The 15,202-nt window shown below is 41.2% G+C and overlaps 1 protein-coding gene across 1 annotated transcript in view; it reads right to left on the bottom strand.

Moving 5' to 3' along the window:
* The window catches only part of ATP9A (ATPase phospholipid transporting 9A (putative)), a 60,421-nt gene that overhangs the window by 19,530 nt on the left and 25,689 nt on the right, over positions 1 to 15,202 (bottom strand). The window contains exons 10-15 of the mRNA XM_065645500.1: positions 14,200 to 14,276; positions 13,443 to 13,603; positions 12,532 to 12,674; positions 11,693 to 11,805; positions 8,719 to 8,931; positions 3,138 to 3,299 (exon numbers count right to left, since the gene is read on the bottom strand). Of these exons, the coding sequence (XP_065501572.1) occupies positions 3,138 to 3,299; positions 8,719 to 8,931; positions 11,693 to 11,805; positions 12,532 to 12,674; positions 13,443 to 13,603; positions 14,200 to 14,276 (869 nt within the window). The remainder of the gene's footprint in view (positions 1 to 3,137; positions 3,300 to 8,718; positions 8,932 to 11,692; positions 11,806 to 12,531; positions 12,675 to 13,442; positions 13,604 to 14,199; positions 14,277 to 15,202) is intronic.

Genomic DNA, 15,202 nt, shown 5'->3' with positions numbered 1-15,202 from the left:
CAAGAAGAAGATAAATCAGTACACAGCATGGTGAAGAGCGGCTGCTTTGGTAGAACAAGACTTCTTAGAACTGAAATAATCAGCCACAGAAATGACAGCTGATCACAAGTACACAAGCAGGTATTGCAAAAATATCCCAAACGAGGTACCATCTGCTACTTATTTTCAGTATTAACTACTACTTTATTTACTAAAAGTTACGTGTTGAAGGAAATCTTTTTATAGGAGCCAGAGCGGGCAGGACCAGCAGGGGAGACAGGCACCTCTGCCAAGGATTTCAGCAACAGCGTTACTGGGCTGGACGCGTGAATCGCTGCCTGAAACTCTATCCCCAGACTGCACAGGAAGCCTGACAAGACCATCGCAATGGCTCCCGCCAGCCCCCAAAACTGCAGTTTATAAAAATGGGCAATATCTGTATAGTTGAGCAGAAAATATTACCGTTTGAATTCTGCTCACTACAATCCCAAGTGCAGTTTCATTTTGCAGCTTCTCCCTCCCCTCCCCAGCCGCTTGCTGTGGCTGTTGTCTTCTGGATACTTCACGCTACTTTCCCTCCCCTTATTTCTGTTTTTTAAACAGCACAGCTCTAGAAGATACAAGAAGTAAACACCTTGCAAGTTGTGGATCAAACCCAAACAGAGTGTCTACACATGCATACATGAATGTTTAATAAAAGAAAAATTTACTTGACAACTACCTATTTATGAACTCTTTTTTTTTTTTTTTTTTAAATGAAAATGAAAACGCTGCTTGAAAATATTATTTTGGCAGCCAACATCTGCTACTCAAAACCTGCTCCTGCACAGGGTGTACAGGGAGCTGATTTTAGTGGCTTAGCAGCAGCTCAATAGCTACAAAATAAAGACACTCCATTAACAAACACAGCAGCGAGGGGCCAGTGCTTGTATGAACAGTATTTACCGTCAGGATCCGGGCCTGATCTTGCTCCCACTGACCACAAATAGGAGTTTTGCTGGTTCTGGCAGCAGTAATATTCTAAATACAGAAATGCACAACAGAAACCCTTTTCTTCCTAAATGGGGAGAATATAGATCATAGACAATTTAAAAGGAATAAGCCTCAAATCAAAGAGGAAAAGACTCCTTTCCGCTTAGATGAGAAAAATTAAGAGCATCCACTTCTCTGCTGAGCATATAAACACAATTTAATGAAGCATACTCTGCCTTTGATGGTTAGCCCACTTTCTTACACCTTGGATAAAACAGCACCTCACCAAAGGTAAGCAATGAGGAGGGTCCCCCTGCTTTTATTGCTAATATTTTTATTCTAGATCTTGAAAAGCTTGCCTGAATTCTTCACATCATTTTCACTATGAAAATAATTAATCTGAAGAATTTACACTCACTGTATTTAAGTGGATATGCACTACACTCGTTGCAGCTGTCCCATGCAGCATGAGACATTTGTGGGAACACCGATGACTACATGTGCAAACACATTCAGTCGGAACTCTAGATTCACAGATTTAACACACTGATTACTTTGTACAGGCTCAGCCTATTAGCCCACTTCAACTAATATTCCTGCCCTTGGGCATGTTTAAATATTCCAAAGCCTGGAGTAACTTGAAATATAAATTTTTCCTCCCTACACTGTACCATGAGGTGTGATTCAGAACTTAAAAGCAGTTCCTTGAGCAACAGGAGATGCGGGTCCAAAATCCTCAGGTTGGATAACACAAGCACAGCCACTTGCATGAGCTTTAACGATTTTCAATCTGCACAAAACGCAGCTTATCCTTCATAGGTTTGCAAAAATAATTATAGGCACATATTACATTTCCACCTTTATCACCAAATCTCTTGGTAACAGGAATACTGAAGTTCTCTATAATACTGATCCTGACTGTTTCTAACTAAGAACAAAGGCTACCCTTCCTACTCTTGTAACTTAAAATACATGAGGCAAAAGATATTTTTACAGCCTATTTCCAGAAACCCCAAAATAAACATGCAGCAACCCAGTTTTGCCACCAAGTAAACAGAGGGGAGGGAAAGAAGAAGAAGAAAAAAAAAAAAGGAGAAAAAAGAAGGAAAAAAAGAAGAAGAAAAACACCAAACTCCAACGCAAAACCCCCACCAATCTTGCATATTCTCCCCACTCTAAATAACAAAGCTGCAGATCCCATGAAGTGATACAACAAATAATATCTTTCCCTGGATTACAGGTTTCATATTCATGTTTTAGATTCCTGGTACCAATTATCTGTCTGTACTCTCAGTAAAAAGTAACAAGGATGTTTTAATTATCTCCACAAGAAATATTCAAACTGCTTCACCTTGTTTGCTTTGCAGGCAGATGGAAGTGCCTTGCCACAGCTGGGTTTGTTTATCTTACTAACATTGATTTTCCAGCACTATCTTGAAAACTCATTATGATAATGGTGACAACTGATCTCAACTGTTTTTAAAACTTGCACTTTCTTCTTCTTTCTTTTTAAGGCATTTATTTTTCTGAGAGTTTGATCTTGCATTGTATTTGTCTATAAACCCAGCAAATTATGCGTACAATTTGGGCTGGGCACATAGGTAGCGTGCGCAGTGCCTGCTGCTGATAAAGGTACTTGCACAAATGCACCCTTTTACCTAAACTCAGCTATTTTCAAACCCTGCTCATGACACCGTGTCCTCAGCATGGCTTCAGACTCTGTTAAATAGCTCAAAAAGAATAAAATCTCGCCAGTTCCCTGCAGCCACAAGTGCCTCCTCCTCCTGCCGCGCTCCACTTCCACAGGGTCTGAGATGAGTTCCAACGCCTGGCAAAGATCTAGGGAGCACTTCTACAAACCCATTAACCATATCCTAAAGTTATTTGTTGTGGCATCTGTTCAGGATCCCCTCCTTCCTTCCTTGAGCAAGGGACCAACCATCAATAAACTAAAGATGTTCCAAGGCACTACAGCACCTACTGCCAAAAACGGCCAAGGAAAGGGAGGTATCACTAAACAAACCCAGCAGTGAGATGCTATCAACTCAAAACAGAGAACCGGCTTATAGCCTGAGGTAGAAGAGACTGCGAAACTCAGCCAGGAAGAACAACACACCTGAGAGCAAGTGGTTTATGTGTTAGCAGGAGATTCACGAAGACACGAGAGCTTACTCGAAGCTACTTACCCGAACGATTATCCCCATGCGCTTGCTCTCATAAGTGAAGGGGAAGATCTGGAGGATGGTGAAGTTCAGGATGTGGCCACCCGGTGTCCTCAGCTGCACAGAGGACTGGTCTCTGCCCACCAGCGTTAAACCCACGCTCTCCGTCCACTGTACCAGGGCCACCTGGGAGGAGAAGGCCATGGTGAGGTTGGCCAACCCACCCCATACCTCCCCTGAGGGGACAGCGGGTGGGGGCTGCAAAGAAGTTCATTAGTCTTTAGTGGTGCTATAGAATGGATCTGCTCATATACCCAGGTGCTCCCGTATGGCTCTTTCCTGAAATCAGAAGCTTACTAACAGTATTTTGGATTGCCACATCCCGAAGGACAACACTTCAGCCAGGGCAGGCCCAGGAACCCTCCATCCGGGCCTGGGGTGCTCAAACCTGTGCTTGGGCACATCAGGTACATCTCTTCACAAACACTTTTTGAACGTGCTATTTCCCAGCTTGCTGTGTATGAAATCAAGAATTCAAAATGATACGTTCACCCTGGATTTACAGCATCAAAGCCAGAAACACTAATGCAGAGCACATTAAAAACTGATATTAAAAAAGCAAACGAGCAAAATGAGCTCTGCGTTATACTCTATTTGTTTGGTAGTGACAATTCATCAACAGCTTTCAACATCTGTACTGAGCAGCAAGACAGCTGAAGGCTGGCTCACAGACACTTCTCAGCAGAGAACCCTTTCTACCCAAATATTAGAAAAAAACCAAAACCAAACCAAACAAAAACCCAAACAGATTCTTCAAGGCACACACACCAGAACTCATTCAATTGAGCTTATGTGGCTATCATTTTGATTGCAGCTTCTAGTATTTAAGGACCTGCAACACTGAATTCTTTACAAGCTTTCACCAGATTACAATCAGAATCATGACAGAGACCATAGCCTTTATTTTGCGTCCCCGATGATCGCTCTAGATTCCCCACCTCAGCTGACACATCCAAGATTGAGCCTGCTGAGATACGGGGGTTTAACTCTAGAAGCTGTCCTGGCAGTAACAGATGGGAGCAGCAGCTGAGATGAGCCCATATACACTGACTTTCAAGAAAGGATCAAGGGATACTCTCTCCAAACAGACACAAAATACTGGAAGTATGTTACAGTGACATTTTCAAAGGCATGACAGTGCTGGGCGCATGGCTGCTGCTGACTTGGAAGGTTAATTACCCCTTGTGCCTTTCAGGTTCTGCCTTTATTGCCTTAAGTGACCACAAATACCTTAGACAACAGTGGCATTTATTTTGGGAAATCACATATATGAAACACAGATAAAAATGGAATCTATAAATCACTGCATTGAGTCAAGATTTTACTAGATGAATTGATACAGTTGGGTCTAATTGGAGAATCTCTTGTGAACTCAGCTCCCTTTCATCCACAATTAGGCTTAAAAGACAACTTTAAATAAACTTTTCCTTTAATAAAGTAGTCTTAAATCGCCAGATTTAAAAAAAAAATAGTTGAGCTGGCTTTGCCTTGAAACACCTTTAAATCAATTTGAATCAATATTTGTTTTAATATTAGCAAGTTTTCGCAGGCTTATTCACAAAGATTACAACAAATCAAAGGCTCTTTCAAGCTTATCTTTTTCAGAAGTTTCTTCGAGCCTTCCTTAGTGCATTAAAGTGTGCAGTTAGACAATCCTCCTAACAGTCTCCCAGAGCAGAGATGGAGCTTGGGTTTCTAATACTCTGGTTAATAAATAATTGAGAACTTTTCACAGCATGATGTTACGTGATGTTCAGCGTGCACAGCACTGCCTATTGATATATCCATGTTGGTAAGCTGCAAATGTCTGGAGATGGAAATCTCTGCTTGCAGCTCAGCCCATTAAAGCATCTCCTTTGCTACTTTCTGTCACAGACACGTCCGCCCTCCTTCCCTGCCAGCGCCTCATTTAAATCCTATGCCAGGAAGCATTTAAACCTCCCAAAAGAAAACCCTTGTGCAGAGGAACAAATAGAAGAGCAGCACATCAGATGCTACGTTGCGCACGCAACACGCTTCAAACTGACTGCGTTGCATCGCACAGTGCCGGCCGCCTCGGATGGCCCTCAGGCCACGAAAAGGTACGTACGTCAACGGAAGGGGAAGAATAATGATAGAAATCTCCTTTCCCATGCTGGTCCGGAGCAGGCGTGGGTCCTGTCAGCCCTCAACGACCCTCCAGGCGAACTGCATTCAGCACCGGAGGGGACGTGGGGCTGACCCCTTTGAACACGCCATTTCCCAGCCTCTATAGTACTTAATGAATAATTACTGAAAAAGTAATGTAAATTTGAAGTGTTCCTATCAGTTGTACAAAACACATTGAAATTACCGTTCCCATTCAACAGGCAACGCAATGGGCCCGGACTCGGGGAAGTGCCACGGCACCGGTGACAACACCAACAGCAACAAAAGCGCTAATGGCTCTTCTGGCGGGGTCCGGGCAGCACGTTCCCAGCTCGGTGCGAGACAGAAGAGGTTTACTCTGCGCCGAGCAAACAGATAAGGTGCTCTCAGTCCCAGGGAAAAGATGAGAAACATTCAGGATGCAAAAATATGTTTACGGCTTAAACTGAGGAGATTTAAAAGCAGGCCTGAAATCCCTCAAACAGCTTCAAGAGAGCCCATGCTCACTGATGAGAGGAAATCAGTAAAGTCCCTGACCACACTCCAGGAGTTGCAGCCCCATCCAGGCCAAGTCAGATACAGATCTGAGCATTATAAAGTGGAGCAGCTACAGCAGCTCAGCACACTATCCCCCAAACTTTGCTCTTTCCCACAATTAAATTACCCAAGCTACCACTGAAGTGGATATTGACTAATAAATTTCATTCTAAAGAGACAAATTGATCCTTCTGTGCCATGGGTTGCTCTACAAATGTCCCCTTTAGGGTTGCCTAGGCAGACAGACAACAGGCAGAAACCAATTGATCGTGCACCCTTTCATGTCCTGGCAGCTGCGGTGGGTTGTCAGGGTTAAAGACTGTTTGCCCAGGAATCCCAGGCACTCTTATCTCTGATCAGATTATATCTATTTCATTTCCCCTGTTAGTTACTGTATGGCTACAACTGACACGCTTGCAGAGCCCCAAGGCTGTAACAGATACCTGAATAAAGATACTTCAAGACTTCTAAATGGCAGCGTGCACAGGAAACAAATTTAGGAAATCCTGCTTTCTGTTACAGGAAATGAATCCTATGCCAACTGGTAGAAATTACCCTTGCTGTTAAAGAGAATACAAGTTTTTGTACTCATTTCATAAACTGACCTTCCCTGCCATGGCCATATTTTATTGATATAGGATTTCAAAGGCTGGCTTTAATAGGAGTCCAAAGTCATTCCCCTACAGGGAATGTTATTTAACAGCATCGCTCTCTTCCCAAGGACTCGACTTGTGCTGATCCTGCATTTTGTACCATCTAGTATGACATACACAGAGCATGTCTAAACAATATTTGTACATCTAAGACCTACAGACAAGATTTCCTCAGTGCAGCAAAGCATGTCTGATTTCTGAACCCGCTGTAATTCTGTACTTAAGACACCACAAGAAAGGAAGGAAAAACGAATTTAAACAATAATCTTGGAAGGCTTAGTTATCACGCTATAGTAAAACAAATAAACAATAATCCCTTGGGCATTTGAGACAAATTGCTGCATAAATATACTAAAGACAGAATAGTATAAAGTGAAAAGAAAAAAAAAAAAAAAAATCACTGATTTCACTATATACCACTATATATATGTAAATAAAGAGACGGTCTGTGCAAAAATCACCAGTAAATGCTTTAGAAAAAAACAAATAAACCCCCCCAAAAACCCAACCAACCAACAACAAAATCCCCCACACCCACTTAAATGTAGATCACAAAAATTACCATCTGGAAATCATTCAGAACTTGTTTCAATCGAAAGGCAGTTGATTTCTGGAAGCTCTCTTTATGAGGGAAAGCAATACATTAGAAGAGAAAAGCATGTAAGCAAAACACCGCCCCAGATGATATGGTGAGAGGACACACACGCACACTGCTCACCAGCTCCAGAGCTAGGGAGGAGTCAGTGCTTATTGTCACCATAGGCACATCAATGAAGAAGGGGGGGTAAAAAGCAAGCATGCGGCTTTTGTATAATACCAGAACACATTATAGGAAATGAATGAATTGCCTACTTGGAAATAAAAACACGATACGAAATATTTTGAATGTACACAAAACGTGGAAATTAACTCTGTGTACCAGTTTTTCAGTAATACATGCAACAATCTCAAAATCCTCACATAGCTTGGCTCCTAACAAATAAATTCATTTCTACGCAAACAATTTCTCACCTCTACCAATGAGGAAAGCCAGCTTCTCTTCTGATGTCAAAGGTAAAAAGGTGATTATCAGAGGCAAATCTGCCTCTATTTGGGGCAGTAAGTGGAAGAACCCTTTGAGTGCAGTCAAATGGGCGATATGATCTCATACCATCAGTAGGATTCTTATGGGAAATTTTAAACTTCAGTTTCTTGCAACAGTATACAGCAAGTGTAATTGTACCAATTAATAGAAAAATTGCTTTACCCTGGTTGCACTAAAGATGATGTATCTAAGAAGCACAACGAATACACAAAAGCGTATTTCATTCCCCGTCTTTGCACAGAAGGAAACAACACTAATTAGATTTTCCAAATTTTGCAGACAGTGGCAAAGAGCACTTTAATTGGAAGTCCTGTATCAAACCTGCTCTCTCAAGTGTTCGGTAAAAGTCTCCAGCGAGTCTCTAGAAAGCTGCAAAGTTTGTCATTACTGTACCACCCTGTGTAGCCCTGGCTGGACCAGGTGCCGGCAGAGAACTGGCCGGGCACAGCTTTGCCCTGGGACAAATTCTTGTGCACTTTGCTTTGCAGAATTAACGCGTGCTCCAGCTCTGTCCCGTCTGCATGGGAAGGGATGTGGCTCAACGTGATTTACAACTTTTCACTTGGCCTGGAAGTTCAAACACTCTGCAGATCAGGAACGAGCTGACTTCTGGAGGGCTCTAACCCCCTCCCACAAGTCACCCTCCTGCCCAACAAGACATGACTGCCTATAATTTACAAAATGGGGGCAAAGGGACTCACGATGTTGAAATGCAAACTATACCTTGGACGAAAGGTGCAGAAATACGAGCAAAATTCTGTGATGCAGAGGTTGACACAACAGCCAGATATTAGCCACCATGTAGCTCTGTAGCTTCATGCAGAGAGGCAGATTTGGCTGAAGTATACCAGCTGAGAGGGCTCTTATTGTCTGTTCCTGGGTTATCAGTGCACAAATGCATTAAGATATTATCACCTTCACTGGAATGGAGTACTTTCACCAAAGATTGTGGTGGGTTTTTTTGTGTGGGTCTTGTTTGTTTGTTTTGGTTTTGTTTATGTTTTTTGCTTGGTTGGTTTGTGTGTGTTTGGTTTGGGTTTTGTTTGTTTGTTTGTGGGGTTTTGTTTGTTTTTGTGGGGTTTGTTTGTTTTCAGTAGCAAGCAAGGTCATATTTACACTTTTATACACTCAAACAGATACTGACCTCATCAGGACTGGAGGCCTGGTACACCCTGCACGAGTCCTCGTAGTGTCTCTCGGCTTCAGCCTGGTCCGTCACCCCGTTGGACTCGTACACGGGTGTCACGTTGTGGCACAGCGCGATGGCCTTCACCGCCTCGTGCACGCGGCTGCTCATGGTTTTACGCACCTTGGTGGCCAAGGTCAGGCCCTTCATAGCAGGCGGGTCCTGAGATTGCTTATAAAAAGAAAAGCAGAATAAAGTCTTATTGCGGTGGAAAACAAAAAATAGTTTCTACATCAGTGAAGACCATATATGTCGCAGTTGTGCACACTTATGTCCCCAGGCACGAGCATCACTCTTCATACACCTTAACTCAGACTATCACTGGCAACATACCCCAGCATAACGCAATTTCTTTATCATTGTCACCGGTGGAGTAAAGTGCCCCAAAAGATCTAAGTTTTTGGAACAGTACACTGAGAAAAAGACCCTTCATTGCAGATCCACCAAACATCGACTGGTGAAAGACCAAGGTCAGACGATGCAGTGAAAACACTTTTTCCTCCACAAAAGACCAGTGGCTCTGAAACTTTAGAGTCAATTTGGTTCCATGTGCAAGAGAATATAATTGCCAAAACCAGAAAACAGATGACTCGTTTGGACCTAGAAAATCTTAATTACATTCATTTAAATTTTAATACTATTTTTAGTATCAGAACAGGAGTCTTTGGATAATTGCACAATTACTAAATTATCCTGGTTGAAGAAGGGACACACAGTGATCTAGTTTCCTGCTCTGTTAACCTTTAGTGTCAAGAGGACAAAAGTTTCACTTCCAGGTCAAAGGCCACAACATGGTAAAAATAAGAGCAAAGAATAAGAACTACAGTTCAAAATGAATCATTGCCAGCAAATGCTTCTCATTATAGGGAATCTCTCTTGGTAATGATAAACGTTTGATGAGACACATGCTTTACCAGTGTAATTCCACATGCTATTTTCCACACTCTGGTGATTAGAACATATAAGAGCTTCAAATTTAATATTGCTGCTCATCAGCACTGTTGCAACAGGCTTTAACCAAATCAAACAGCAGCAAACCCTCAGCTGAAGTGCATTTGGATTGACTTAAAGCACTAGTTACATACTGGACTCGTCAGAGTTACCCAAATGTTCTTGACAAATATTGAATACTTCGGCAAATAATTAACCAGCAGATTTAGTACAAAATAAGAGCTAATAGATCTGAAGTTGGTGGTGGGGTTTTTTTGGTTTTTTGTTCTTTTTTTTTTTTAAAGTACAGTTCAGTAATTTAAGGGTCTGAACACCAAGAGAAGAACCAGATGCTAAGAAGGCTGTGAAAGCAGAGGAGGGAAAGCGAGTGAAATGACTAGAGGAGTTACAAGCTACCTTAGATACATGCCAGTGAAAAAGAGAATTACTCAAAATACCAGGTATTTGTCAACTGTCATATGCTTAGGTAAAAGCACACTGCAGCCTGACGGTCTGCCCGGGGAAAAGCTGTGCCACCAAACGGACCACGGAGGTCACGGAAACCGGCTGTGTGTCTTTACCACCATGAACCAAATCCAAAAATAAAAATCCTATTTACAGTACAAGGTGCCTTTTTCCAGGCAAGAATGCTGGCTTCATGTTTCACTTTGTGAGGGGTATAGAAGGCACACTTCAGTCTAAAATCTCTAGAGCAAAGCAAAACCAATGTGACGTGAAAAACCTAATGCACTGCATTGGGTGTGCACGCTCAGGGAAAAGCATGAGCACTTTGAAAATTACTTCTGTGGTTTCTGTAGGAATGAAGCAATTCCACAACTATTGAGAAATTAAAACGCTTGACATATGACATGGGAGTAGTAATTCATCACTAACGTCTGCAGATTGTGTCTGTGGAATCACATTTTATGAATGGAGAAAAATCTAATTGTCATTAAGCCACAAAGAAGTTATTTCTAGCCGTAGTTGAAAGAACAGTTATCAACAGAAAATGAAAAATAATGCTTCCATGATTACATAATTAGTGACAATTCTTAAATCTTCATAAGTACTAGTAGCTGGAACATAAGCCACCAACAGCCGATTATTTTTTTAAAAAGGTAGTAATATTCTCAAGTAAAACCTCATGCCTTGTTTTAAGAAAGAAGCGTGTGTATCTATATGAAGTTTCAATTGAAAAGCATCTTATCTGCTGTAACACGCTAAGGAATACAGTTTGCTGACCCAGACAAGCCCCATAGCATTACCTGGTTATCATACAAAACTGAAATAGAAGTCTATGAATAGAGATTAAGGCTTTTAGATGCTGGCTCACCCAGCAATACTGGAAGAGGAATGCAAGGGAGAGACTTCCCAAACTGGGATTTTCCTGTTTTATACTTTACATGCTGACCTTGCTGCATTCTTTAGCTGTAGACATTTCTCAAAGCAGATGTCAGTTATGCACCATATAAGATCACTGGTGCATTAGTGAAAGAATCCCACTTGTAACATTTTATTTTTTAACAATTAGGCCTAAAGCAGCAGCACGAGCACACTGTTCCCTATTACTGCTTACCAAGTACCTATGGTTCCTCTTTATTTATTATTGCCCCAGTACACAGCATTTCAAACAACAATTTAATCCACTAAATATTACCCAGAAACAACTTTTCAATGAAGCAATCTCTGTGCTTGCTTAAGTGGTGCATATCTAAATAAAATTATGCTATTTTACAATCAGACCTTGGTAGCAAGACACAGGTGCTTACTCTTACAGATCCATGAATGTGCGGTGGCAGTTAAAGATCAGTGGATGTGAAACAATCTACAAATGTAATAAGCAATCGTGATAATATTGATGTATTAAGTATCCAATGACTTTCAGACTTTTCCAAAAAGTAATAGTTAATAGGCAGATCCCTGCTATATTAATTCACATTAGCCCAGTGACCCAGAAAACTGTTTCGTGAACAAAGAGCGAAGTAATGCAATTGAATTCTACCTGTGTGTATATACTGAATATGTGGCTCTGCACTTCATCCATGGAGTCCAGGCCGTAAGCTACAGTTCCCAGGTGAAGTCGCTTGAAGACCATCTCATTCTGCGTAAGAGTTCCTGTAACAGAGGCAGCACCAGACATGGAGCAGGAACCAACATGTCTATTCCCCAGCACACATTCTCATCCACACTGTACCCCAAATTCAAGAGAAATTGGGCTGGAAGCTGAATCAGCCACTGCACCAGGCTCTCAGTACAGGCTGAGGCCAGCAAAAAAGACAATATTAACAAACCTGAGGGCTGATTCTCCTGGGAAGTAGTGGTGCACATCGCTGTGCCAGTAAATAAGAACGAGATTTACCCCAAAGTCAATGCCAGCAAGAGCTGCAGGCGTAATTCTGGTTCTGCTGGAACCAAAGAAAACTTCTGGGAACAACTTCAATGGGACCAGGATTTTATGTTGGACCAAGCTTTTCATTAAAGTTTAGGTCTTCCGAATTCAAGCTCAACTTTAGAAGTGCGAGGACAGCACCAGACAGATTGATGGTACATTGCTTTTAATTTTATTTTTATGCTCAGCTTTTGGTTTAACAGAACACTTAAAGTGTTCTTTGAAGTAGCGTAATATTCCTGTCCTATGTTACTTAAAGTGCATTCAGAAAAAAAATGGGCAAGTTTTTTTTTTTTCAAAAACTGAATAAATCATATTGTCAATGCGACAGGAAATGCATATTTCTTCTAGTCCTAAGAAATCTTACATTATACTCTCTGGCTGGTGAAAAATGTAACAAAATCCAAACAACAACATACAGTGACTCAAAACTGTATTTTCTACATAGATACCTGTTTTGTCTGTAAGCAAGTAGGATATCCTCCCCAGCTGCTCAGGAATAGTGCTGGACCGAACCACAGTCCCAGGGATTTTGGAATCTCTGCGGATCACCCAGCTGTAGACAATTTTCCCCATGTCCAGATTCACCCGTAAACTATGCAGGAGGAAGGGGAAAAAGAAAAAGAAAATGTATCTGCAGTTAAACTCTGGAAAAAAATTGTTGTGAACTCCTACAGTGCAACAAAAGGACATGTTTTCCATGCAGAATTTGAGCTGCCGAAGAGGGTGTTTTGGGAGAAGTATATTCAAAGTCAGTGGTTGGGTGGCAAATGCGGAGAAGGACTGTGCATTGCTGCACTGGTACTGTAAGTCAAAGATAGGTGATGAAATTATGTTGAGAAGAACAGATATAATTTGAGGGGAAGATGGACACAGACGAGTAAGGCCAGTGGGATTGATATGCAGACAGCAGGTTAAAAATGGAACCAAAATGAATCCCAAACCTACATCGAAAGTAAGAATCTATTTATTAATACAGTGTAATTAAATATCCAAGTTTCAGTCCCCTCTAAAAGGCAACTGGCTCCTGCTACACTACATGCTGTATAAATATCTCTCCTTTTCCATTTTTTGCTCTGCTCTTATCAAAGTGAGATTCTCGGCTGGAACACTGAGAGAAAGGGCCTTGAATGACTAATCCACAGCCTGAGTTAGTCAGTGAGCGGGTGAACATGCTGAACAAATTCAGCAGAAATAACAAAGCAATTCTTATGTTTGAAGAGTAATTTGATCTCTATTTCTAGATTTGCTTACTTGTCAAATGAATAATAGGTACGAGTTCATGTGCTTATTCATACTAGAGGCATGGAGAAGGATGCAAAGGAAACAGTATTTTGCTGGGAAGAACTAGCAATCACCTTACCTAATGGGAATGATGTTTGAGAACAGGAGGAGAAATCTTATAATCTGAAGATACCAACGGCCAGCAAAGTGCTGAAGGGCCACCATGACAAGTGAGACCACCACAAGAGCCCCAAACAGGATCTTGGTAAGACAGTTCACTTCCAAGTCAAAAAGACCGATCTAAAGAAAATAAAAACATTCAAACACACAAGACAAGACATTAACTCAATGTAATCTTCACAAAGCGAATAAACTGCCATATCCAAAGAGCCATTCTCCACTAGTCAACTTCTCTTTTAAAACACTACAAACATAATTAAATTTACAAGCAATATTGTTGCCAGCTTACTAAATAAGACTTCTACCCCTTGGAAGCCAAGCAATGCATGAAGAGGTGTGAGAGGACTCATGCTGCCCAAGCTGCAGACTATAAAAACACCCCTGCACCTTGTCTTAGCTTTGCTATAATAGAAGAATGCAGTAAAACAAGCTTTCCTATTCTAACTGGGACTATCACATTATAAGCATATAAAACAATCGTTTTAGTAATCTTACATGCATCTTCTCACTATTTTTATTATAGGATCAAAAGAAAAAGGAGAAATAGATTTTGCTATGGTAGCTATCTTCAGTCGTAGGCTGGAAGATATGTATCATTATTCCTATGAGTTTGTCTCTATAGTGTGTACGGATGGCACTTGGAAGGATTTTCTTTAAAGATGATAAATTTCTGTCCTTTTTTTTTTTTTAATTATAAGACTGTTTCCTTACCATACCTTACTTCTTGGGTTTGAAGTATTCATCACGCTGCGCAGCTCCCTTCCAGTGTAGAGGACAACTCCCACAACAGTACCTAAACAAAACAGAGCAGCGTCAGCTGAAGAAAAACAACCTCCGTTTGTTTTCTCTATAAAAATATTTGTTGGATCCAAAGACTTGACAGCTGGAAAGGTTTTTTAGCAGGCTAGTTTCAGAAGCAACAGCAACCAGAAATTAGAAAAGATGGTACCGGAGATACAAAACCTATGGAAACACAGACTGAACAGGAGACATCCTACAAAAAGTCAGTAAATGGATGCAACATCACAGACTGCATCAGCGAATGTGCGTGGAATGAGAAGTCATCAACTGCTTTGCTTTCTCGACTTTCCCTGACCCTCTTCTGATGTCAAGTCTCCTCACTATAAATAAAAGTTGCTAAGGCCAGAGGATTTATTGATTTTTCTCCTACCGCTTTGAATCCCGCTTAGGTGTGGGTAAGCTTGCGTTACACCAGATAGCGGTCCTTCATTGTGTGCCAAAATTAAATCAGTGCTCTGGGCTATGATTCTTCTTTATTGGTGAAGGTTGCCTCAATCAGAGTAAAACCAATGAATTCCAACAGCTTTCGAAGACAGGATTACCTTATTTTAAAATCTACAGTTTACTTTCAGTATTTGTCTAGTTGCTGTTCCCATTGAAAGGCGAACGATACCAACTCCTACCTTATTGTAACAGATGGAGCTGCCGGGAGTCTATCAGTGTATTTTAATTCTATGTCCCGCAGTTGCTAGAGAGCTTTTCTTCTCACAGAAACATAATACAGTTTAGCACCATAAATTACTGGGTTTCTACAGATTTCTCTTGAAGACTTTGCAAAAAGCCATAAAGAAAAAAAATCTCTATACTGTCAAGAGTTTAAAAGCCTAATTTTTTTATCAGGAAATTTTAGGGGTCTGTGAAAATGGAAAAAAACCCCACAACACTGGGGAAAAAAAAAAAAGCACTGCTTTTTTTCAG

This window comes from Caloenas nicobarica, chromosome 15, assembly GCF_036013445.1.
Source record: "Caloenas nicobarica isolate bCalNic1 chromosome 15, bCalNic1.hap1, whole genome shotgun sequence".
Lineage (NCBI taxonomy): Eukaryota > Metazoa > Chordata > Aves > Columbiformes > Columbidae > Caloenas > Caloenas nicobarica.
Note: the sequence above shows the minus strand (reverse complement) of the source record. Positions and strands in the feature narration are given on the sequence as shown.